The sequence below is a fragment of the Melozone crissalis genome, unplaced genomic scaffold, assembly GCF_028551555.1.
Source record: "Melozone crissalis strain CALT ecotype California unplaced genomic scaffold, PUWL_Pcris_2 ptg000036l_1, whole genome shotgun sequence".
In the NCBI taxonomy this organism is placed as follows: domain Eukaryota; kingdom Metazoa; phylum Chordata; class Aves; order Passeriformes; family Passerellidae; genus Melozone; species Melozone crissalis.
Window position 1 is genome coordinate 8473285 of NW_026535814.1, and position 26413 is coordinate 8499697.

The window sequence follows — 26413 nt, forward strand, 5'->3', positions numbered from 1 at the left end:
GTTGCTGCTGAAGCCAAGTACTTCTTGTGCTGTTTGGAAAACCCCAGACTTGTTAGTGCAGCTGAAGGTGTAGTGATATTAAAAAAACCCTTTGAGATCCTTGACCTTCTTGCTCAGCTGAAGACCTTAGAATTAGTGAGTCATACGGAGTACCAAGTAAGTACTTTTTAGGATTGTTGGGAATAGCTTTATCATGTAAATACCTGCAGAAGGAGCTTCTTCATTTGCAGAGTGAATAAATTAATCTCGGCATCCAGAAAGTACTTGAGATTATGCAAAGTAATACAAATAAATACTGAGGAAATGCCTAAAAAAGTTGCTCTTTGTGTTTTGCTGTGTCTTCCCCCCTCTTTCTCATGCAGCTGTGAGTATGAGAGCAATGTTAACAACACGGTTTGAAAGCGAACAGGAACTATGAGAAGGGATTTGGACTTGCTGTTTATTATCACAGAATCACAGAATGGGTGGGGTTGGAAGGGACCAGGGGATGTCATCTGGTCCCTCTCTGCTTTAAGCAGAGTCCTGTAGAGCACATTACTCAAGGTTGTGTCCAGAGGCTTTTAAAGACCTCCAATGTGTTGCTAATATGATTCTTGTGGATGGAGACTATTCTCTTATAAAGTGGAGTGAAATTTTGGTGCCTCCTAGTGTGCTTGTAGCCTGTTCTGTTCTTTCTGGTCAGAAGAGAACTAGTTATTTTCTTTTTTTGGATTATGTTTATGTTAAATAGTATGCATTCTTAGAGAAATCTCCAGGTAAGACACTTTGCATATACACATCTTGTGGAGGTGTATTATCTCACCACTGCAAACAGAAGATGCTTTTTTACTGTTGTCGCTGCCCACTCAACAATGCCATCTGGTCGTGATGGAGTCTTCACATACATTTTCTGTAGCTTTTCAGGGGCCATGAGCTAACATTTTACTTCAGTCCTTGTGGAGAAATATTAAAAGACAAGTCTGAGCAAAGAGAAGTCCATGGTGGCAGTAGTTGAACAGAAACAAGAAGTCTGCAGCCCCAGGAGCAGGGACACTGAGGCAGCTTGGTGTGCTGCCCTGAGAGAAACAGGAAACAAAGGATGGAGTGGCATGGAGGTGTTGTGGCCATGCTCTGTTTAAAGCAATGCAGTCAAAGGGAGCTAAGCCAAGGAAGGGCCCAACCAGTCACCAAAAGCTGAATTTTGTTTTATTGGCTTGAAAATACAAAAAACTTTTCATACCTGCATATGCCAATAAAGTAAAGACTCTACATGCGTTACATGTGTGAACTAAAATCACTCAGTCTCCATGTAATCATAAAATTACATCAGCTGGAACTTTTTCTTTTCCCCACCCCAAAGAAAACTATAAATACAGCATAGGAGGGAAGGGCATCAGAGGAGACTTGCTCTGTGTATACTGGAATGGCTGATGGGCTGTACCCAGCTGCTTCTCCACAGGGGTGCTGTGGCATTCACATTTTCTGAAAAATTCCTTCACCCAGGATTTTTCTCCTGGGAAGCTGAGAAGCCTCAGAGAAAAAGGAAAACAAATTCTTATCACATTTGCTTCTCTTCTGTTTTACCCATGTGGAATGTGTTTGGAGATTGTTTACCACAGGTGATTGTTTCATTGGTTTCTGCTGTGAGTGTTTTGACTCAGTGGCCAATGAGTGCCAAGCTGTGTTGGGACTCTGGAAAGACTCACGAGTTTTCATTATTATCTTTTTAGCCTGTATTCTTTAGTACAGTATAGCATTCTTTAATATAATATAGTATCATAAAATAATAAATTAGCCTTCTGAGAACATGGAGTCAGATTCATCATTTCTTCCTGCCACGAGGGTCTCAGCAAATACGATAGGATGCCTGTCAGGTAACTTTTATTCCAAGGGATTCTACTGCTTATGCTTTCTCATTTCAGTGTATTTATCAAGGATAGTTTATGACCCTTATTCTGTCACAATGATCAGTAAGCAACACTGTTTATGCCTCTGAAACTGGGAATGTGTCCACTCTTGATTGTGCACCTTCTGTGCATCTGTGTTCGTGAGAGTCCTAAGGCAGACATAGAGTGCTGCACTGTTCACTGTAAAATATTATCTGTGAAGGTCTCCCAGGGACTCAGACACACTAAGGAGGGGAAGATGTAGACACCTCTGGGCCCAGAACATCTTTGGATAACCTGGAAAGCAAAGAGGTCTTCCTTTCCTATATTTTTACATTACAATCCCCACTGAGTGCATGTGCTGTAACTCTTGTGGTAAGAGACATGAAACCAAAGAAGATAAATAAGTAATTCAGATAACAACGCCTCACCAGTGTCAGAAGCCCATGATGACTGTTCCACAGACTATGGCTCCAACATATTAATAACTCCAAGGTAATAACACGTTCAAGGTGTTAATAGTGAAATTGTTCTCTTCCTGATGTAGGCTAGTAGCAGTGCTTCTGTACAAGCATGCCAGGTAGGTGAGAGAGATGCATGATATCTAACATGCACTTTGAGTGTTGGGGAATTACTTTTATTAACAAAAATGGCTTTGCAGTGGACATTGACATATTACAGAGGGTTTTTTTGGGTGTTGATTTTGCAGTTATTTACGCAAAGTAGAAGTAAGTTTGGAGAAGGCTGTCACTTCCTACAGTTTTTGCTCCTTGATTCTGCTATTTGTCTCACTGGCTGTTTGACTCTTCCTGCACAAAGTCTGGTGGTAAAATAGGTTTTAATTTTGTTGCTTGAATAAAAATTTTCCAATTGATTATGGTTGTCTCTGTTTCTTAAATTAAAGCCTTACATCTTGTGTTTATTCTTGGGGAGCTGCTTGCTCCAACCTGCTAAAAATCCCTACTATGTGAGAGGGTTATGATCATCAGAGGTGTTTATGGGAATATGCATGGTCATAGATTGGTCTGGAGCAGTGTGTCGCTGAAGAAAAGGTATGTGCTGTTCATTACAGTGCAATTTCAGGACCTACTCTGCCTTCAATTTTTTATGTATTTTACCAGTGTGTGGATGTTGATGATAAAATGTTCTGTCTGTGCCTTTTTCCTTGATCCATTCACCCAAACTTAGTCCAGTTTGTTGAGAAAATGCTGTGGAACTTTAGCCAGTAGTCAGCCTGGCTAGATCCCTTAACTGATCCATCTTCCTCCATAATAAACTTAGAAGTTACTTAACAAGGTCATTCTCTTTACAAATCTTCCACAACAATGTTGATTTTTCTAAAATACCAAATACTTTTTATTATTAGCAGGGCAAAATAAATATGAAAGTGGATTTTCTTAAAGTCTTAGATGTGAAATAAACTTGCTGATACAAACAGTAAGTCTTCAGAGGTGACCTTTTCCTAATAGAACTGAATCAAAGTATTTTTGTCATTGAAGAAAAATAGTGTTATTTCTAAGCTACACAAATGTAAACAATTGTATTTACAGTGTTAATGTAAGGGATAATGTTCGTTTTTTCAAAGCTGTTTTATGCTGTCATTCAAATTTGAAGGGGTATAAAGAGGCAGACAATTGGGATGTAACAGCAAACTCTCTTTTTCTGTGGATCCCTTGTCTTTGAGCACTTCTAGGCAACAGCTGTATCTGGGACTGGAGAAGGGAATGAAATCTCTCCTGAAGGCAGAGTGCTGGTGGTTCCTCAAAAAGATAGTGCAATTCTACAGGTTAATTGGGGTTTTTTTAATACATTTTCTGTAGTTCTGCAACGTTCTTAGAATTCTTTGTCCTCAGATTGTTCTGTTACCTTAAGTGTTCTAGGCATGCCTTTATTAGTATTCACCTTTTTCTCTCACATTTTGAAGATTGTGTCCTGCTTTTCACCTATTCCTCTGGTTTGGCTCCCTCTGAAATTTCTTAGTCTGACAAGCACATTTCCTTATATCCATGCTCTCATTCTGTATGTCCTGGCTCTCTGTCCTAATTTTGCTGACTTTCTATTTTTATTGGACAAGGAAAAAGGGTAAAAAACCCAAACAAACAAACCACTGGGTTTTTCTGGAATATACAGTGTATTTGTAGTTTATGTTGTAAGCAGTTATAATGTCCTCTAAATAATAGTTCCAAGATGTATCTTGATGTATCACAGCGCATGTATAATTTAAACTAAATTTTGAAATTAATTCCTGAGGGAATTATATGGTGGATTGGGATATGATTATGTATAATTTGAGTAACATTGGTTTCTGCTTTGGAGAGAAGTCAGGGGAAGGGAAACGTGGAAATCGGAACTCAATGGGAAGAATCTTAGAAAAATTTGGGTTGGGATAGACTTCAGAAGGTCACTTATTAGAATCTTCTCCTTAGAGCAGGATGAGAGACAAGGGCAGGCCAGGTCACTCCGGTCTTTGCCTGGTCTTGTAACCCTCCAAGAATGGAGTCTCCACAACCACTCTGGGCTTTACTGTCATTTTTGTGCAGACACCTCTCTGCAAGAACCTACCTTCCTGTTGAATTGCTTATGGTTCCTGCACGCCCAGCGTTTCATACAGCCATCTGTCCACAGATCAACCATCCTTTTCCCCTCCTGTTGGAATTAAACTCTCCACCCAGCTTCTGTCAACCGGGATCAGTTTGACACAGAAATATTAGATTTGTATTCATATAAGATTTTATATTTCTTTGCAGATTAGTAGTGAGTACCTCAGTCCCAATTTCTGTTCAGCATAACTCCCTCCTTTTTATTTTTAAATTGGTTGTTACAGAGTTCTTGACCCCATGTGACTCTGCTGAATTGCTTTTTTTCAAAAACCTTGCACCAAGATTTCACCAAGCTATAGCAAAACCCTGCATTTATTACTAAAAATAAAATATTGAAGCAAAAAGCAGGTCCCATACATTCAGGAGCTTTTCCTTTTCTCCATGGAAGACCTTCGTTAATCCAGCTGAAATAAATATAAATTGTTCCATGAGATATTAATAAAACTGGATTTGTTACAAGGGTCCATGTTAGGTTTCTTTTGCTTCTTTTAGAAGCAACTCCCACCCCTTTTTCTCCCAATACATTCTATACATCTTCCTATATTTTTCTTTTTTAAATTCTGGAAGTGTCAAGTGTGAGAAGAGACAGAATGAAAGACATCCCAAAGTTGCATTTTTAAAATACCAACAAAATCTTAACAGAAAGTACTGAAAAAATATTGCTTGTTATTATTGTGTGTTGTATTTTAGAAATGGGCTTGTATCAGAAGTCACTATGGCTTTGGATCAGTTATAGGTTTGATTTAGACAACAAGCAGAGTAACTTCAGGTAGAGGATTAGCAAAGAAGGGCATTGCAAAAGCATAACACTATTAAAGAATAAAATTATACCTTTGGGGTGAAATGCCATTAATATTAAAAAGAAGAAAAATACGGACAATTACAGCAGAGGAAAACTACTCCTTTAAAAGTTACTGTTTCAGAAAATGAAACAGAGTTTCATTTTCTGTTTATAAGGTATTTCTGTTTAACTAGTGTCAAAATCTGTAGTTTAAAAAACACTTTTAATGCTTTATATTGTTAGATAATAACATTATGAAAGTTTTCACTAGCTAAGATATGTTAATATAGATAAGTGAAATTATTCTCAGGCAGACAGAACAACAGAAAGAACGATGAAATCCACTTAATCTTAGTGTCACAGTCACATTGTGTTTTTAAAAGGAGATAAAAAGATAGCTTTACTCTGCTTATGATGTATTATACTCAACTCTGACATGGAGAGGGAACATCTTTTCATACTCATGCCTAAGTTGGCCTGTCATTTGTGCTCACGGCAGTCAAATAATGAAAGGAATTTCCACTTTGTGAAGACAAGATTAAATTCTAAATTGCACCATCTGAGAACTAATGTTATGATCATGATCTCCAGCTTTTAATCAGCCAGGATTTTAAAAAAAAAAGTTTTTCAAGAAAGAAAACATGCTACAGCTTCTGATACAATGATACAATTTCAATACTAGAAAGTATCTGTCTCTTCAATTGTTAGCTTTTGTTGTTTTCATGTATCCTTGGTTTAGCTGGGAGGCCTCCCTTAAATTTTAATTTACTGTGGATATCGCATTCTACACATATTCAGAAGCCAGGAAACTTTATGGGCTTCAGATTGCAACCTTAGGTACATGATACCTCTGTTAGTATGATATCTAAAAAGTCACATTAAAATATGATCCATCAGTTTAACTAAAATAAGGTCAAAAAATAACCAGGATTATTCTTTTATATTCTTTCTGTCATTTATGTTACAAGGCATGAAGGGTGAAACAATCTCAAAATCTCTGAGTTTTTATATTTCAGATGCAAAGAGGAGGGACAACTCAAAAGTCTTGAAGCAGATGAAAGGCAAAATTCTAGCTCATTCAAAAAGGTCACTTACTGTCAGTCCTATGAAGAAAACTTCAGATTCAGAGAGTAACACAGAGCTTGGAGGATGGTGCACTCTGGAAATACACACCTGTACTGAAGGAAGAGTGTGGATAACAGGAGCAGGTTCCTCTGTATCTCACCCCAACGTGACAGGATTGCTTGGGAGGGAGTGCAGCCCACAGAGGAAAATGCAGGATACAGGGCTCCATGTTGTGACAGCAGAGAGATGGATGTTTTTAGAAAGGAATTGCTTCTCTGAAGCCAGAGATTTATGGCCATAGAAAAAGACACCTGAAAGATTCCTCCATAAGATAGTGGATAATTTAAGTAGTGGTTAAATAACAAAAAAAAAAAAAAATCTTCCCTATAAAGAGACATCTAAGAAAAGGTCAGCAACTGGCTTTTTCACCAGTGTTGTGAAGGAGGTATTCCCTTAAATACAGCATGGTTTTCTTTTTATCTTCAATAGAACATGAAAAGTCATAACTGTACTAGGATACTAGGAATGTATTTAATATTGATCTAATAATGTAAATATCTATTACAATTAAATCAGATAGTAAGAAATAAAGCTATTTTAGAGTTCTGCTAGCACTTCACTTTCCACTGTATGGAAAGACAAATATCTGTCATCTATGCCTATCTATCATTTACAACTTCTCACCCTCCCTTCTTTGCATTTAGAAGCTCCAGAAACTAGAGATTCCTAGAACACTGCCTCTTTGAGAGGAATTACGGAGCAAACAAGCCTGAGGAAGCAACTTCTGAGCAAGGAAGAAAATAGAGGATTCACTTGTCAAACATCCCTCCTTAGCCATACAAAGGAGCGGGGGAAGGGAAGATGTACCGGGGGCATGTCCGAAGACCCCCGGTGCGGGCGACAGCGGGGAAGGGGCTCTGGGTGGGAAGATGCCTGGGGCACCGAAAGGGAGGCAGGGGAGGAGTTTCAGGCTGCCAGCGCGGCTCGTCCCTACCCCTGGAGCGCGTCCCGCCGTCCTCGCCGGCAGAGCCGGTCTGTGCCGCCCGCTCCTCCCGAAGCGCCAGCGGGTGAGGGAGGCGGCGGCGGCCCCGCCAGGCAGCCCAGAACCACCGCCGCCTCCCCATCCCGCGGCCATCCCGGCGGGAAGGGGCGGCGGGCGGGCAGCCGGGGCGGGGCACGGCTCGGGGCACAGCTCGGCTCCAGGCGGGGAAAGGCTTCAGCCGCTGCCGCACCCTGGCCGTGGGTAGAGTGAAGGGAACTGGGAGCCGCAGGTGAAAATATCCCGTGACAGTGTCAGTAAAAATGAGAATTTGGAATTTTCACATTTAACACCCCAAACTGCCAGTTACATCACTTCCTGTTACTTCTTGAAAAACAGCAGCAGTGTCTGCTTACGGTGCCTAGGAAGATAAATGTTCTGGTGTTTGTGAAGGGCTCCTGCCATCAAGAATGAGCACTGTGTCTGTAGGGATTGTATTCTAGGGTTTTTTAATGTTTTGGGGTTTCTTGCCTACTGAGTACTGTCCAGGTCATGTGAAGACACTGAATATTAAAAAAAATCCAAACAACAAACCATCAACCTAACAACTCCAAAACTAATCAGAATGGATACACAAATGAGACAAAACTCCTGTTGGTCAGCTCTGCCAGTACTGATGATTAAAACAGAAATATTAATGGAATCGTGTTGAGATAGCACTCTGTGCAAATGACAGTGACGTATGAGGGATGAACACTCTGCCAAGCAAAATATTGAAAAAATTCTATACTGCTTTTAGAGATCTCTGTCAGCTGTATTTCATTATTTTAAGATTAACTTTTTATATCTACTGTAGCTACTTTTACCTTTAGAATAAAGTAGTTGGATGGCAGTAGGATTTTTGTGCTTCAGTATTGTTTTGTAGAACAGCACTTCAAAATGTGCTTGTGCCAATAAATATTTTAATGATTTCTACTATTTATGTTTCTAAGCTCCAGCAGACATGGCGCATTGTGCACTAAATGATTATTTCAGCCAATGGAATCAGCCAATGGAATTGTTACATCGGACTAAGTCCCCAAGTTTTGGAAAAAAAGCTAAAAGAAGGTAATGTCACCTGTCACTAACTCAGCAAAAACTATTTCCATTTTACATTTATGGAAATAATTGTGCATCTACAGTTGAAGAAAAAGGCTTTTTGTGCCTCTGCACAACAAAGACACCACAACTCAGTTATGACAAAACACTACTGGAAATTCCTGTCATAATCTTAATCAATACTACTGATATAATGCAAATTAGAATCAACAGTTTTGACCAGAAACACAAAACACAATCTCCCAGTCAAAGTCACAGGAATGAAAATGAGATTTATTAACTCCCAGAAAAACATCTGGTTTGCATAGCAGAGATTGCTCCTTTACATAAAAGAATTATTGGTAAATTGGCTGTATACATTCCTCATGTTCCACAGGAGCTTTAATAAATTATCCCCAGAAATTGGCTGCATCCAAGCTTGACTTAATGTTGTGCATATTTTCTCGACGTTGCTTGGTGTAAATATTTGCCTCCCCTTTTTGCAGCCGTTGTTTCAGAGCAGATTTCTGCTGCTTGGTCAGCTGACGCTTTATCTTCTGTTTCACCAGCTCCTACAAAGAAACATGCAATTTGTCATCAAAACTTCTTTAAATCATTTAGCAGTATGACATGACGTCAGATTTTTTTCAGGACCAGCATGAACATTCATGATTCATGATTTTCACCTTGACTGTAGAAATGAACAGAGTTCTTTCCTTGTAAGAAAATCATAAAACAGTTCAACTGACTGAAAAAGGAGATCCTCTGCTATGGACAAGGTCTGCACGGAGTGCTGTGTGTGTGCTCTGATAGTCTTTATTATAAAAAACAGAATTTTAAATATATTTATAATCTTGAAGTTAATCTTCAAGTGTGTTCCCACTGAGATGCTAAAGGACCCACATCTCTCAGCGCAGAACACAGGCCTCACACAAAAATGTAAAAGCTGATTATACTGCAGATCATTCCATGCCCAGCAGTAATTGTTTGGTTTGTGCTTGTTTCTTTAGCACCCTGGTTATTCTGGAGTTTAGATTACAAAAATATGACTGATTCTAAGGGAAAACAACAACTCTGTAACACAAGTGTGGCTAAGGGAGAAGGGAAATGAGCGATTTATAGCTCCTCCTCCAGGTTTTCCCATTCCAACAAGCTGGAGTAGTTCCATGAAATCTCATCTGTTACTTGCACTGTGGCTCATTCTGAGTTCTGCTCTCCATTCTGATGGCAATATCTGCCCACAACAAAAACAAAGCTCAAGTTGCCACACTGATGCCAAATGCACACTTGCGTATTTTCTCTTGGATGAAAAAGAGACATCAAATTATTTTCATCTATTCAATCATGGTGGAGTCAAATCTTGCTGGAAACCTGCTAGAATAAATTCTGCAAGGCAGACACCATTATGACATGTAATCTAATGTAATTTCACCAAATTCTATTGCAGAACTGCAGCACTTGGTGTAAAGACTCATCAGTCTTTCCACCATCACATCCTACATGTGTTCCAAAATTCCTAATACCAAGTAGACGTATCACCTACTGCCTGCTCTGGAGTTGAAGAAAAGCACATTAAATTCTGCTGAAAATGCCCCGATTTATGTAATTTAGAAGGTCAAATTCAAATTGCCAAAGAGATCTCTGTTGATGGCAAGTTCACAGAAATCTTTCAGAAAAGAATCTGAAGAAATCTCTAAAAAGAGAGGTGAGAAAGCCAAAATTAAATCTAGACTCAAGGATCCACATTCAAAATAAATAATATTAATTGTCGCTAGCAACAAAAATCGATGAACTGATGCTGTTAGTACATTAACATTTACTAATATAAATTAGTTATTGGGTAAATGAGAGTTGTTAAGTGTTGATATGGAGCTTCAGTGAGAGACCAAAAATCAAAATATGAAGAAGAGTGCTGGAAAGCACTCCCTGTAAGCAGTTACAGCGGTATCAGTCCTATTTTTCTGTGGGAATGGAGATAGACACTGGAGAGGTAGATGGTAACTGTTTTTAAAGATGATTCATGCCAGAGAAGAATTTCAGAAACAGGGGCTAACAGTTATGCGCAATTTAAGGTGGTCTGAGGGTAAACTAGATGACAACATAACAAAGTAATATTTACCGGAGGAATAGTTGAACAGCTCCCAACACTTCTGATTGATGTGATGCTCTTAGTCCTTGTCCTGTGCCCAGCAATGGGAACAATACACTCCTCATTACTGAAACACAAAAATCAATGTATTATCCCATGAGCAAGATAAGCACACCTTATGAGCACCCTGTTTGAGTCTTCACTTTCAGGGCTACAACTTGAAAACTTGCTACAAAACATGCAAGTTTTAAACATTACATGTTTAAACAACCAGTTTAAACATTAACACTGGTTGTTCAAGACAGGCACTTTGTGAAAGAAGAATTTGTTGCATAACAGCCATGTAAGTATCAAGCACCAGAAGAGAAACCCCAGGGCACTAAAACACTTCAGATCCTGCATAATGTTTTGACGGTATTTAACTGAAAAGCAAAAACAAATGAGGAGGAGTATGATCTCTGCATCCACATACATGGTAGGCTGGCAAACTCAAGAAATACAATTTCACACACAAGGCGTTAGTGTGAAGGCAAGCAGGAATTTCTAAGTATGTCAGGAAAGGAATTAAAAGCTGGAACAACATACAGTACAATATATTTGAATCAAACACTCCAAACAGCTTGTTCTTGATAACTTCAGCTGAGTGAGTAGCAGAACATTTGCCTTTGACACAAAGTATTTGAATGATAAACTTTGTCAGGGAAGTTATTTAGAAGCAGTATTTTAACATCACAAACTCCTTCATTATCAATATTAGCTGAAATGAAGGAAAAGGGGAAAAAATCCACCACAGAAAATAGGTTGGTCTTTGAAATTCAAAACCTGTTTTCTCATTAGATAAATACAACAGAGGTGGACAACCACACCACCAATAGGAAGGGTATTTACTGGTATATTTTCAAAATAAATTTAATTTTTAGTCTTCAGTTTAAACAAGGGCAGCTGAAGAGCAGTCCTTCTTGAGCTACTTTGGGGGGCCAAGGAAAGGGTGAGACTTCTAGACAGTAAATCTTCTAGAAAGTGAATCTTTACCTGTAATGACTGAATTCCTCATTTAAAGCTGATGAGTCGACCAGCTCAGGGCATTCCTCTTCATTCTCCTTAGCCTCATGGCACCCTCCTTGACCTGCCTGATCTTCCAGTTCAGCAGCATTTTCAGTTAGTCTTTTGCCCTTAAAAGAAGTAATTGCAGAACTCTCTGCATCTTCACTGGACTTCCAAGGAACAGCTGGCCCTTCATTTTCTTCCAAGGCTGAACTCAACTCTGCCATATTTAGTCTTTGCATATTTTCCCTGCTTTTAGCTGTATCAGCCTCCTCCTCACTGCTGCTTGCAGCACTGTCAGAGGCTCTGCTTTCAGAGAAATCACCCACTTCACATGTGAAGTCTTCACTGTTCTGTTCATTTCTGCTGAAGAAGTTGAGCTCTTTCTCAGCATCCTCTGGAAGTTCTAACATCTCCGTATTGTCATCCTCATCAGAACCCATGGGGTAAAGCAGTTCCCCATCTTCCTGCATCTCCTTTGCATAGCCACTGGCAGCAATCTCTTTATCAAGAGAACATTCTCTCCTGTGGAAAAAGAACGTTTTCTTTTAAGCTAAATTTAATAAGCCAAGTTACCCATATACTACATTTTGGGCTTAAAATGCTAACTAAGCTAGACTAAAATTACCCACTATTAACAAAAAAGATACACTGTTGAATCACACAAAATACATGATGGTGCTGAGCTTTAGGTGAAATATTAACTTAGAATGTAATCCAAGAGAAGAAAACTCCTCCAGAAGATGATTGCATCTCCATAACCTGCATTTATAGTTGTTTGTGGTTTTTTTTCAGGAAATTGTTCTACTTTAGCAGGAATAACATTTTGGTTTAAGTTCAAATCATGCTTAAGCAAACAGAATACTAAAGGGTCTCACATACAAAGGCTGATTTAAGTGTAGAAATCCTTACGAAAAGTGCTCAGAATGAAATAAAACAGTTTTCATTGTAACAGTTTCGGTCTCTACACAGTTTCAGTGTAAGTTTCAGTCTTAAAATAAGTGAAAAGTAATTTTATTTTTCAGAAGGAGCAAAAGACTCTAGGAAGTTTAAATGTAATAATCCCTAAGGAGGTAGCAACTCTATTTTACAAGCGTTTAAAATAATTTTGAAACAGAAACCCAAGTTAATCTTCAATATATTAGATTATTTAACTGTTAATTAAAATCAAACAGTCTGATTCTGCATCACTGTTAAAATTTCCTGGACATTAATCATTTGGATCAAGATTTCAGGTTGACCTCTCTTCCTTGGTTGCAGGAAGACAAGGCAGCAGAGGATTTTAAAGCACACTTGAAAACCACTTACAGTAACTTTGAGGAAAACACAATAGAAATGAGAAAAATGTAACTTAAAATTATATAGTCGGGCCTATTTTTTTTAGTTTCTCCCACAGGCATCTCTCACAGGAATTCACTTTTCTCAGAATACCAACACTAGTGCCATAAGTAGAACTCAAATTCATCTGGTCATTTCTACCTGATGTCTTTGAAGGTTGGGAAGAGCTCACTCTCATAGTTGAAGCGTTTCTTGAAGAACTCCTTAATACAGTTAACATCTCTGTTAAAATACCTGTAAAAAGTACAGAATTGTACAAACAAAAAATCAGTGAAGTCTACTGCAACAAGAAGCATTTATCCAACATGGTTTTATTTGAAAATTATTTCCATGAGTGATCTCAAGCCAAAAAGGCTAGAAAGGGAAACTGGACACAATTCATTTCTGAGTGTCACTAAACCAAACAATATTATCTCTGAGAAGCAATTAATCACACATTTATTCTGCAGAGACATTTCTACTCATTCTTTGTTTGGAACATTACTTGTGCTGCATCACAACACTCGCAGAAAAAGTCTTCTCTTCAGGAGAAGACTAATGGAAACAAGTCATGGTTGACTGTTTGCTTTCATCAGCATTTTTCAATTCACCTGGAAAACATCTTTGGATCTAAACCTACCATTCAGCATTTGCATGCGATGTTGACATCATCTGAGGGAAATCAATCAAAGTGGCATGGTCGTTATTATCCAAGATGAGATTAAACTCATTGAAATCCCCATGGATCAGACCATGATTAGCAAGTTTTACAATCAGGTCCATTAATTCACTGTAGACTGCAGCTGGATCTTCGATTTGGCGCACCTGGCACCTGAAAAGATAAGTAAAATTAATAATTTCAACCTTGAAAGACTTCATTTAAAAATACAGATAAAGTATATGAAATACATTTGACAGAATGCCTGAGTAATTCAAATTAAAAGGGCCCTCAGGTCTCTGGTCCAGCATTCTCCTGAAAGAGAGAGACCAGACTGCTCAGGTCTCTGTCTAGTTGGGATAGAAAACTTCTGGGAATGGAGAGAGACAGTGAAACCTTCCCAAGCAACTTGTGCCAATGCCTCTCTGTCCTCAAGAGGAGAAAATACCTCCTTAAACCCAGGCTAAACCTCACCTGAACTCACTCACTGTCTCCCACTGAGCACTGCTGTCATAATGCATTATGTAAATAATGGACCAGCAAACATATATGTTTCTCCTGTTTTAGGTAATCTAATCGTGTCAGTAGGAGCTAAATCTTTTTACGCTGAAATTCAAATGGCGTGTAAGAATCTGATTCTTACACAAAATCAGATTTTCTAGATTATGTTAGGAAAAGAAGAAAAATTAAACTTCCACTGCAGACTGCCATAAGGAACTTGAAGTGTTCTGTTTACACAATGGATGTAGAATTATTTAACAAATGAGGGTGGGAAGTCTTTTCCACATTATTCTTCTACTATTTTACTTTGGAATTAATTCCCTTTTGATTAAACTTAAGATCTTGAATCCTATACAAGACAATGGACCTGTTTATTCTGTAACTAGAAACTTTAAATCTCTGGATTACACCTGGGTTATTGTATGAAAGAGACAGGTTTCGGTTTTGAATGCTTTTGCATTCAAATCCAAACCAACACTTCACCTAAAAACCTCAATAATATTTAATGTTTCTAGAGGTTGAAAAGCTCAAGCAAAATAATCTTTCTCAAAGGTGCAAAACCAGATTAGACATGGCAGTCTGTTATAAGCAGTGCAGAACTGAGTTACAAACTCACCTGTATTAACAGAGGAAGGATCACAAAGTGGAGCTCAGAACATAAGGGATATTAATACTCTATATACAAAGTAACATATAGAATGTGCAATTTCTCTGTAGAAAACAAGAAAAAACCCTAACCCTGTTACTTTTCCTAAGGTTGCCAGGGTCTCTGTAACACAGATGATTCAAGCTTTCACTACTTACAAAGGATATCCATCAACAAGTGCCATAACAACTGCATGCCTGTTGTAGTCTATGGGCTTCGGAACAGGAAATTCTCTGTCGTGCAAAGCCTGGAAAGAGACAACACAATGAAAAATTAAAATTAAATTGTTAAGGAAACATTACACATATTGACAAACCAACACCTAAGGTAAGCTGCACATATCACTGTGATAGCAGCATATATTGCCCAAATCACATGCCTAGGAAGGAAAACAGCCTCACAGCCACTGGACCTCCCACTGCAAAGACAATAAAATTCAGAAGTTTAGACAATGAATGCACTGCCTACAGTTTAATTATCATGCATCTAGAAGAAAATCACAACAAACTGGAGAAATGACACCTGGTACCTCACCTGGTACATTAGCCTGTGGAATCAGTAATAGAAATAGGAAACGGGGTGCTTGGCGTTAGAAAAGAATTCCACACTAAGCTGCTGCCAATACACTCCTGCCTGATTAGCCAATCTATACTCAGTTGCTGTAAACACAAGTATGTGTTTGTTTGTGTATGTGAACACAAGTTCCTTCCTAAACAGTAATAATCGGCTTTATACCACACTAAGATTAACCAAAAATAAGTCATAATAATTTGAAGTTCTCCTGTTTGCATTTTCCAGCACAAATTTAGTAATTCATTGGATCTACTAAACTTTTTTATGAGTTTATTCTATTTTTACTCATTCTGTTGTTACCAGTGAACTTTTCTAGAGAGTCCTAAGTTAAAGCAACATAAACACAGTATTTGTTACTTAAGTATTTCTTCTCTTCAGCACTCAATTAAACCTCCTCCAGTTCTCTGCTCAGGGAACCTGACCCCCACAATAACATTCCTACAAGTTCTGACCACATAAGGTTTTACCAGTTGGACCAGCTGGACCACCTGGACAGAAGATCTAAATGATGGTGTTAGCTCTTTCTCTCTCTGTGAAGGCCACTGAGACAATTAATCATGGTTCTTTATTTACAGGAACAAGAAAATAATTTCATGTAAATACTACTCTTGAATAACACAAAAGGGAGAAACAAAAACTGGGTTTTTACTAGTAATTAGTTTTCAGCTATCATCTTTCATCACTATACAATATCTGTGGCTTTTTGAAGCAGGTAAAAAAACCACAGAATTCAGGATTAGCAATATAATGAAATCTTTTCTCACAGCACAGAACTAAGTGTGCCTTTTTAGATCAAAACACTAGTTTTGATCTGGAAGGTCTCCCTCAACAGCACAGCAACAAGTGAAAGCTTGGTAAAATAAAAAACAGGTTAATTTTAAGAAACGACAACTGCTTCCCAGTTTATGCAATAAATTTTGCAGGAAAAACTGCAGAACTGGTGATATATAGATTATCTATCCATAAGTAACATCATTAATTTGAAATTCTCTCATGATACCTGAATCTGTTCCATGTGATTTCAATGGCAAAGCTTAATTTTGGCATTGGGAAGTGTACAAAGCATGTTGCACTGAAACTTTCTGAAATGTATACTTTAAGTCCATGAGGGGAGAGATAAAAATGAAGCATAAATCCTGCCAGTACTGTGAACACAAAGTGATCAAAAGACAGCCTGAGAAGCATCTTCCAGCCTGTCCCACCATTGCTGGCTCTGTGTCAATGACCATCTACCTTCATGTAGGCAAACTCCTTCATTGCTGCTATCCGGGACAGGTACAGCCAGGACATTTTGTGCCTGTGCTTGTGGTAGTCACGTTTGTTTTTCAGGTTGCGAAAGGAGGTTCTCCCCAGCCGGTGCAATTTCAGTGCAAACTGTTGCTCCTCTTCGTTGGCAACAATATAAATATCTAGAAAATATGTCACGGCACAGATCTAAGAAATTAATCATATCTAAGAAGCCAGATGAAAAAGGGCAGTGAAAGATTGTTACCTCACTCCTCACCCTTTCTGACCCACAAATTTTAGCAAAGGCAGCTAATTATACAGTGTGTATCAAAAGTTTGAACATTAAGAAATTACTGTTAAAGAGTTCATGGTACTCCAGTAGAAGAAATGCTGATGGGATCTGAAGTATCTTTCAGTGGTCTGGTGCTTTTAACTACATCCTGGAAGAGGTTTTCTTTCCTGAGCAACAGACAGACAACCCAAGGGACCAGATGCTTAATTTTGTGTCAACAAATACCCTAAACTTAATTTCTAGTATTTGTCCCATATAATCACCTTCTCCAACTACAAAAGTCACATTCTGTGTCAAACTACATGAACTTAGCAGGAACCAAGATAGCATTCCAATAGTTTTGAGCCTATTTTACTTTACTACCTTATCTTTAAGTGGGATGAAAAAGCTGAAATTATCTTTTTGTTAAATGGTTTGAAACTCTTCACAAAGCACAACACAAGCAGCACCCACCTTCCAAGTACCTTTTTAAATAATGAACTAAGAAACAAACAAATTGGGCAAAATGCAATTACACTGTTGTAAAAAAACACTCAAATGCAGCCAGAAGCCTCACAGAGTACTTGAACATGCTCTGTTCAAATACATCTCGGTGTTTGACAGATTAACTGATCTGCCTACCCAGAGGAAAACTCCCCTAGCTTCTAGCAAAATATTTGCAGTATTACAGATGTGTTTGCTTTAAAAATTTTTTTTAAATGTTATTTTACTTTACCTGATTCTTTGCCAACACCCATCTGGTTCCCCACAGAACTGATGACTTGTCGGGAAGAGAGAGTTTTCAGAGCCAGGTAATCATATCCTGCATTAGTTAACCGATAACCCTGGACAGCTGGGTAAAAAGAAAACACATTTCACTCCTTATTATGCACACATACCATTTAAAATAAATGTCAGTTTAGTCTTGTTTCTTGCAGTACACAGCACCCAAGTACTATTTCACCCCTTGGCTCTTACCAGCCCCATTTGACTGAATGGTGAAAACGTTTAAATTGGATTGGAGCAATCCCTCAATCCTCAGAAGAACTGGGACAAAAGGGAGAACACAGATATCCCCACTGTGTTTGTAGGGCCAGATCCAACTAAAAGGCTGAAGGGAATAGGGAAAGACCTGCACCACCCTGTCAGATAACAAATACTGCTTCAAGTGATGATTCTTTTTACCTTATTCTGAGCAAAAAAGAAAGTTAACTGTTCATCTTTTTTCTGTCTTACTTCTAAAGATACAAGCAGACACAGCATCTGGTGCTGCACAAACACACATTTCCAGGCTGAGTCCAAGAGAAGGCAAAGCAAACATGCTAGGCACTCCTACATCCCAACCTGTTGGGCAGGTGCCACTGTGAGGGACTGAGGACAAGAAAAGAAAGGGAGTCCAACAAAAATTCAAACTTACTTTTAGTTCGTTCGTAAGCCAGAAGTTTGTGCTTTGCCAGCTCTCTCAAAATTTTATTACAGCCACCGTGTTTAAGGCTGGCAATGGAAGCAATTAAGCTAGCAGGAACTATTTCATGGTTCTTCATGCCCATTTCCACCTAAAAGAGTAATTAAAAACATATTTTTCAGCACTGTATTGAAGTACAATGAAGTACAGATCCAGCTCAAGAGTAAAATCTCTTTTCAAATAGGCAATTTTTAAAGACTACAGAGTTTAAGACTTAACTTTCTACGCTTTAAGCCTTAACAAACCTTTCCACTTGCTTCACTGCTCCTTGGCAGCCTAGGTACAACCCACCCGGGGAAGTAGTTCTTCAGTGCCAGTCACGACACGAGCGGCTAATTAGATTTCAGTCCCAGTCACGGGAAGCAGCGAGAACAGAGACGCTGGGACGCTGTCTCACCGTGATGGGTCTGCGATCAGCCGGGCATCCCCGGGGGACTTCCCAAGCATCCCCAAGAACTCCCTGTGTCTCCCGATTCCCCCAGCCGGGGGGCCGAAGGAGACACCGGCCCGAACCGGGCCCTCCCCACAAGAGGCCAGCACGGAGCCCCAGCGGAGGCACCACAGGCCCGCCCCGGCCCGCTCACCGCGGTCAGCACCCTGAAGTGCTCCCGGGACAGGTACCGCAGCATCACCACGTTCAGCTTCCCCATGGCCGCACCGGCAGAGGTGCAGGGACGGGGAAAAGAGGAAAATAAGGAAAAAGATCAGGAAAAGGATGAGGAGAAAGATGTGGCGGATGAGGAGCACGATCACGGGCCACGCATGCGCAGCAGCGCCTGGCCAGGTCCTGGCAGCTGCGCGAGCTGCCGCGCTCCACCGGGTCCCGCCGCGCTCCGCCCGCCACCGAGCCGGGAACCCGACCCGAAACGCAGAGAAACTCAGCTCCGAGCTCGGCGGGACCCCCTTCCGTGCCTCCCTGCCGAGGGGGAGTGTTTTGGGACACCCGTGCAGCTGCCAGGACCTGTTCCCGTGGAGCGCTTCCCGCTTGTCACGTGACGCTGCGGGACTGTGTGGAACGCGCGGGAGCGGCGCGGTGGGTGTGCCTGGGAAAGAGCTGTCTTCTCCGGGAGATAACCCGGTGTTGCCAACCTATTTAAACACAAATCCAGACGTTTTGGCAAGCTAATGTAGCGAAAAGCTCTTTGGTCTTCATTTACACTTCATACCGAGTATTTCACCAGAAGAAAGTGAAGAAGGTTCGCGTTCCGTCACATAGACCCCTGTGAAAGCAAGTTCTGAATGCCAAAATGTCAACACTTGTTGCAGTTTCCTTCACGTTAACATACTAGAACCTCATCTGGCACATTTCTTGCTCTCCCATGTTTTTTCCTCCTTTCCCCAACTGTTGTCGATATGAAAATAAGAAGGCAAGATCATTTTCATTTCTCTCAGCCAGCCATCTGTGTTCAGCTGTGTTATCTTGAAAAAAGAAAAAAAAAAAAAAAAGGCAAAAGCATTCCAAAGAGCAGAAGACAGCCCCATCAGGTGCACCTACTGTGAACAAAGACCCATATTTACTGTCTGTGATCTCTGACTCTTACATCCCTTGTAGGCTATATGTTTGCTTAATAAATTTCCATCCTTTATTGTGGTCTGTAAATTTTAGAGACTCTAATTGCTACAGATTAAAGGCAAAGTTAATTTTATCTGTCTGTCTTTGTTTTTATCTAGTGCTAATGCCATGGTCAGTACTCTCAGATGAATCTACTTCATGGATGCACAACAGGAAACAGGCTGAGCTGCATCCTCCAAAGTACTTTGATTTTGGCCCAATTCCTCACCCAGCTGACACAAAACAAGCATTACCCTTTTCCAGAAACACCTATCAGCAATTGAAGACCATTTTTTTCTACTCTTTACTGTTTTGGTTTTTTTGTGGGTTTTTTTGGTTTTTTTTTTTTTTTTAAGAATCCTGGGCTTTTCTGCCTTGCTCTGATTCTAGACCATGAACTGAAAAGATCCTGTCACTGATTCTGGAGCGGATTTTGCCACCTGGTTAGCAGGGGAAGAAAGAAACTTCCAGCTTCAGGAGACACAGAAATAAAGACTTGGGGCTTGGTGTCCTTGTCCAGCTTTCCATTATGAATTTATGACCTTTGTCTATATTTTCCTTAATAATCTGACTGCCTAAAGAACCAGTTAGTAAATTCTGTGTGCCTCATATTTCACTGTTCCATTTGCCAACAGAAGCAAAAAGAGCCCCAAAGAATCCACAATTGTGTAGATATAAATTATTCTCAAGGGATCTGTCTTTCTCTAAGGGTGTGAAATCTGCAGGAAGAGGAGACCCAATCATTAGAGTCAGACTTTCTGACAGCACTCCAGAAATAGAAAATGGTATGCGAAATACTTACCGTTTTCTGCTTCAGAATTTCATGAAGATTTGTTATGCTTTCTGTGATTGTACTTTTGGAAAGATTAAAATATAAACTGCTCTTTCATGGACAGGAATTTCTGTAAAAAAACCCCAAACACCAAAAAAGCAAACAGCTAAAAGCAGACAGCTGATCTCCAGAGACAAGAATTAAATGGTTACTTTTTCCTTTATGTAGAAATTGTCTGGGTGCTTAAGGAAAATGTATCCCTGATCCACAACTCAGGGATGTAAAGCTGTAAAGTCTGGCGGCATGTTCCACAAATTAATGGATTACTTAGGCAACACCGTACTGCAATTATGCAGTGTTCTGATGCTTTCAATGAAAGTAAATATAAGGAAAAGCAGAAGTAAAACTCAACTGAATTGTGTGTTATAAAACCCACCAAACTTCATATTTTGGAAAGAAATCATAAATTTTGACTTTGTTGAGTGTTTCAGTCCATGAGAGCTCTTGTTGACATATGGTAAGATATGAAACAGGTCAATTGAATTTTCATATTTTGTTTGTTTTTTCCTTTTGAGAAAGGGAAATGGAAGGATCACAGCATCCTGAAGGCTAGCACAGACTAATCCTCATCAGTCCTGCTGGCAACTCCTTCAATTGCTTTGACATCCAGATCTGGGCCAACCAGGAACAGTATAAAGAAATCCAGGCAGGCAGACAGCTACAGTGCCATTCATCAGTCCTGGAAAAAAACATTCCAGAGCTTGGCATCTGTGCTCCAGTGCTTGCCAAGCACATCCCCAGAGTGGCCACACAGGCGTTGGCTTTCACAGCAGCAAAACAGAAGGAAAGCAGAAGATATCCGTGAGCCACAGTGTGAGCAGTGGGAAGCACATGCCATGGTAAAAGAAAGGTAAAAGCTTTGAAAGTCGTGCGTTGGGGTAAGGACAGTTTAATACGGGAAGCAAAGGCTGCACACACAAGCAAAGCAAAATAAGGAATTAATACCCTGCTTCCCATGGCCAGGCTGGTGTTCAGCACCTCCAGCAGAACAGGGTCCCACTGCACATCTCAGTGACTTGAAAGGACAAATGCCATCACTCCACATGTCCTCTACTTCCTTCTTCCCCCATTTTTTTATACACTGAGCCTGATGCCATATGGTCTGGAATATCCCTTGGGTCAGTTTGGGTCACCTGTCCTGGCTGTGTCCCCTTCCATGTACCCCCAATCCCCTCAACTGTGTGTCAGGAAGAATAACAGGAAAGGCCTTGGCTTTGTGCAAGCCCTGCTCAGCAATAGCAAAAACATCTCTGTATTATCAGCCCTGAGTTCAGCACAGGTCAAAAATACAGCCCCATAACAGCCCCTGGGAACAAAATTAACTCCACCTCAGCCAGAACCAAAACCAAAGCCAAAACAGAGGTGCAGAGTAGAAACTGTGGAAATCGCCCCCTTGTTGATCCTCACTGGTTCCTGTCAGTGCCCAGCAGCAGGGCAAGGGCAGGGGCAGTGCCCCCGCTGCCCCTCACAAGAACTGGTCTGCAGGGAAAAAAGAACAGAGCAGGAACAGTCAAACCTGAGCACAGCTCAGTGAACCTTTATTACTGAAATTCACAGATCTCACCCCAGTCAGAAGGCTCTGCTGCTGCCTTGCAGCACCAGCCAGGCACAGGGATGCTGCATGGGGGGACTCACTGCTGCCAGATAATTTTCAGGTTCGGGGGCAGCTCTGCAGCTGTGAGTTCATCGATCTGGGTGCTGTCCCTCACGGGGGTGCGGTAGAAGCCCAGTACGTCCCCAGCGCAGCGCATGCGGTGCAGCTGCGAGTTGGGGACGGCATGTCCCAGCTCTGTGGCCAGCCGGGCCAGCAGGCGGTGCTTCAGCCTCTTCTCCTGCAGGGGAGCCTGCTGCCAGTCCTCGGGAACAGAGGGCCCGAAGACCTCCCTGACGTGGGACTCGAGGCAGCTCTGCAGGTTTTCGGGCGGAACGTAGCTCCGGCGGCGGGGCGGGGGGTGCATCAGGCTGGGCTCGCCCCTCTCCTTCTCAGGAACTGCTCCGTCTGCTTCCACTTCTCTTTCCTCCTTCCTGCTGACACCAGAAGACATTCTCAGCCTCTGGCTACTCAAGACAGAATCAGAGCATTTTTGTATTCGTGGTGTTTTAAACCACTCAATCCAGACATTCTACACATCCCATGGACTCATCAGGTCTATTGGCCAGAAGTGCACAGGCCTTCCCCGGCTGCTCCGCACACAGGCCACCTCTGCAGAGCAATCACCCACCCACCTTCTATCATGGCTCTGAGCGAAAACAGCATTTTAACAAGATTAGTTACTTATTTTCTGTTACAGCTCCGTTTTCTAATTTGCTGTGAATAAAAAGCATATCAGAAAATAACCACAACTACAGAAGAAAATCACTATCCATATGTAAAAAAAAATCAGTACTAATTTCTAAGTAAAAAATTTTGCTTTCTCATATGCCCCAATATAGTCAACAACCCATGCGCGGTTTCACGCAAAATGTTACAAAGGAACTGTTTTTCATTCCCGCGAAATCCCTCACTTCCCACTCCTAATAAAAGCAGTAACAACTCTAAAGGCTCCAGCCCTGCAGCACTGCACCCCCACCAGCAGTGCACCTCGGTGGGCTCTGCTTGCCCAGAGAACCTGTGGAGTCTCCTTCCCTAAGGACATTCCAAAGCCATAGACAAACCCTGAGGGCTTTGCTCAGGCGGTGCCGGGCTAAATGACCTGAGACCCACGGCCCAGTGCAGGCCCAGCATGCGGACAAGGCCCGAAGCCACCCCCGGAAGCCACCCTGTACCCTGCGGGTACCTGCGGCCGCCCCACAGAGCCCTGAGCCCCGCGGGGCCGAGCCCCGGCCTCTGCCGCGCCGCCACCCGCAGCGCCCGCACCGCCGCCATGCTGGAGGCGCGCCGGGCGCCTTCCGCGACCACCGCGAGTGACGCATTTCTACCGCGCCCCGCACAGCCTCATGGGAAATGTAGTCCATCCCCTCAAGCCAGCCCCCTCGCTGGGAAACGGAATGCGTGGAAATTTCTTTAGGAAAAGGCGTTCTTTGCTGTTTGGTCTTTGTGCGCTTTCAGGCCTAATCAACAAGCAGGGAGATTCAATCAAGCTGACAACAAGCTGTAAGTGATGCCCGGGTGTTGAAAATTTGCAGAACCACTGAATATGCTGAATTGTAAGGGACCCATCAGGACCATTGAGTCCCACTCCTGGCTGGCGCAGCACCATTCCCAAAAGTCACACCATGTGCCTGATGGTATCGTCCAAATGCTTCTTGAGCTCTATCAAGAGCTGGTGCCATTTCGGTGACTTCCTACGTGTTACACTGCTTTTCCTCACTGGAAAATCTAGCATGGAAACATACTTTCCAGATGGTATATGGAAAAGCAAAACGTGATGCTACAGTATCAGGCTAAATGAAGGAGCAAGTTCTGATGTCCTGTAACAAAATGTGCATGTGAAAATCATGGTTGTCAGACCAAAGGCCCACATTGAGGTGCACAGCTGCAAGACAATTTCCCCAAAATTCCACATACCTACCCATGTTGCAATGACATGCAAACTTCTCTGTTGTGATGCCTGAAAGAGAGGGTGGAAATAAAAGCATATAGACCTGTGTCTATAGAGCAGGTATTTGTTTATTGCAGTACTGGAGGTGAGGGGGATTTCTCCTCCTAACTCACCCACCTGTGTCAAGTGCTGTGGTATATTTATACAGTAACTATTGCTTAGTGTTACTGTGTCACTAAAACATCATCGCATACATGCCAGAACTAATTGACACAGCGTGATCTCAGGGTTCTAAAAAGTTGTTTTCCACTGTGCTTGCACCTCCCCAGTTCTGGGGTCATTTCAGCTTTGTCTTTGGAGCATGCATAGTTATGCTGTTCCTTGGTCTGTCTGGTCTTAACTGGCCTAAATTCTTTGTTTTGTGGCTAATTGACTTTGCACTTGCCAATTTTTCATTAGTACTATACTTATCTGTCTCTGAAACTATCCATGAGGTGAGGTTTTCTCCTTTTTTTTTGTCCATTCAGTATTAAGCAACTAGTTAACCATATACTAGCCATTACATGGTATAAAAAGTTATTTATATCCGGTTATATAGATATAAAAGTTATGACTCAGGTTATATAGGTATAAAAGGCTGTGATTCATGTTATATAGGTTTCAGGTGACATAGATATCTAAAAAATCATGATTTAGGTTATATTGATAGCAGGTCATATAGATACATCAGGTTATATGGGTATCTTACAACTCAAGCTAAATAAGCACCTTGTAACTTTGATCTAAGTTATATAGGCATCAGTTGCTTAGCAGAATTTTTTAGTGAAAAATACTGATGCTGTATAAATGGTGTATCAGCACTGCAGTTTATATGAATCCACACTACAATCATTCACCAACTCTAGGTCGATAGGTTTGATTATTTGCTTTAATTTCTTCCTCCCCATCCTGCAGGCCAGTACTCCTGGAGGGAAGTATAGCACAAGGACTGCTGGGCAAGTGTCATACCCTCAGCCACATCACCCTCTGCAACCTTGGACATTGGCATGTTTTTACCAGAGAGACCCAGTGTTTGCCTGCAGAATGTCGTCATTTCTCCATTTGTTTGGCTGCTGCAGTGACCCTTTGGCCTTGACAAGGACAGGTGAGACCCTGATTTCTCTCTCCACAACACTGTCTTTCTCCTTGAGCCTCTCTTGTGCAGCTGCATGCCCAGGTCAGTGCTTGTAGGAAACCTGAGGAGCCTGCCAGGCTGCCAGTCAGCAGAGAAACCTCTGAAGGACCTGACAGTGCAGTCCAGTCAAAGGCGTTGTGCTTCTGCTCCTCTGTTTTCCTCCATGCTGCCCCTCCTGTGCTGGAATTCATAAAATTAGAGGGTTTTTAGGAAATAGTTAAAAAAGAACAGGCCTCAGACTGAAGTTTTGTTAGCATTGCAAATACAGCAGAAAAGTTTCCTAAGCAGTAGAGCATACCTGACTAACAATAGGGCTCTGTAGAATTGGTTTATGGATGGCAACAAGGTTATTTAATGTATATCTTTAGAAGGTTAGCATGAGTAGAGCTCTGTTCTTTGTCTCTTATGAACCAGTCTTTGTTTTAACTACCATTATGTGTGTTTTATAAGATTGGATAGAATGCTTGTCAATATGTGTTGTTCTATGTATGATTGGCTGAAATCTAGGCTGAGATGGTTTTATGCTATGCTGTAATGCTCCACCTCCTTGGCATTCCCTGTGGATCAGCGAGCTGTTAACATCCTTTCTCCATTGTCTAACAATGTCCTGAGACTGATGTGCTGAAAATAAACAAAAAGCTCTTGTGATCTGGATTGTCCAGTGTTGTCCATATCTGGACGTAGTTGCCACGGTCAATGGTTTCCTTGGTAAGCGTGGGCTCCTGATTCCCTGCACTCCTGATCCGTGTTTTTTTTTTGCTGAAGGAAGCTGTGGCACATGACATGGGCATAAAGCCTTCCCTGCTTTACAGTGTTGGCTTTACATTCCATTTCTCCCATCCTAGCAGAGAGACAAACCCCATGGTGTATTAAAGTTTCTCCACCACAAGAGAAGCATATAATATAGATTAAAAATATTTTAAATTAAATCTTATCTAAGACCCTCTTGAGACCAAGAAGGTGCCGTAATGGTGGTCTTCTTCCTCAAAGTCAGAGTCCTTTTTTTCCTGCTTTGGCTAGAAGCTGATGTAGGAAGGAAGTTCTTGGAAGTGTTTTATTCTTGATGTCATCTGCAATATGACCTCATGGGCTATTAGAGAAAATCTGTGGGAGTCTTCTTGAAAAAAAACAGTGTCAGACATTTAGACACTTTAAATAATCCCCTGCAGCCCACCTTGCATTAACCCTTCAGAAGTACATAAATGTATTTCCAGA

At 41.1% G+C, this 26413-nt stretch overlaps 2 protein-coding genes across 3 annotated transcripts; both read right to left on the reverse strand.

Moving 5' to 3' along the window:
• Nucleotides 1–8634: 8634 nt before the first annotated feature.
• RIOK2 (RIO kinase 2) lies at nucleotides 8635–18907 on the reverse strand. Its single transcript, XM_054283545.1, has 10 exons — nucleotides 18743–18907; nucleotides 18111–18249; nucleotides 17430–17546; nucleotides 16429–16604; nucleotides 14781–14869; nucleotides 13458–13649; nucleotides 12980–13072; nucleotides 11489–12025; nucleotides 10487–10583; nucleotides 8635–8939 (listed from the first exon to the last, which is right to left on the reverse strand). Exons 1-10 carry the CDS (start codon nucleotides 18806–18808, stop codon nucleotides 8778–8780), a joined length of 1668 nt encoding a protein of 555 aa, XP_054139520.1. The 5' UTR covers nucleotides 18809–18907; the 3' UTR covers nucleotides 8635–8777.
• A 3152-nt stretch (nucleotides 18908–22059) lies between these two features.
• On the reverse strand, nucleotides 22060–23408 carry LOC128941628 (39S ribosomal protein L50, mitochondrial-like). 2 transcript variants are annotated; one of them, XM_054283492.1, is made up of 2 exons: nucleotides 23320–23408; nucleotides 22060–22570 (listed from the first exon to the last, which is right to left on the reverse strand). In XM_054283492.1, the coding sequence occupies exons 1-2, from the start codon at nucleotides 23406–23408 to the stop codon at nucleotides 22174–22176; spliced, it is 486 nt and encodes a 161-aa protein (XP_054139467.1). In that variant the 3' UTR covers nucleotides 22060–22173. The 2 variants fall into 2 exon arrangements, with proteins under 2 accessions (XP_054139467.1, XP_054139468.1); XM_054283493.1 differs by having other exon boundaries at nucleotides 22060–22600; nucleotides 23320–23380.
• Nucleotides 23409–26413: the final 3005 nt, after the last annotated feature.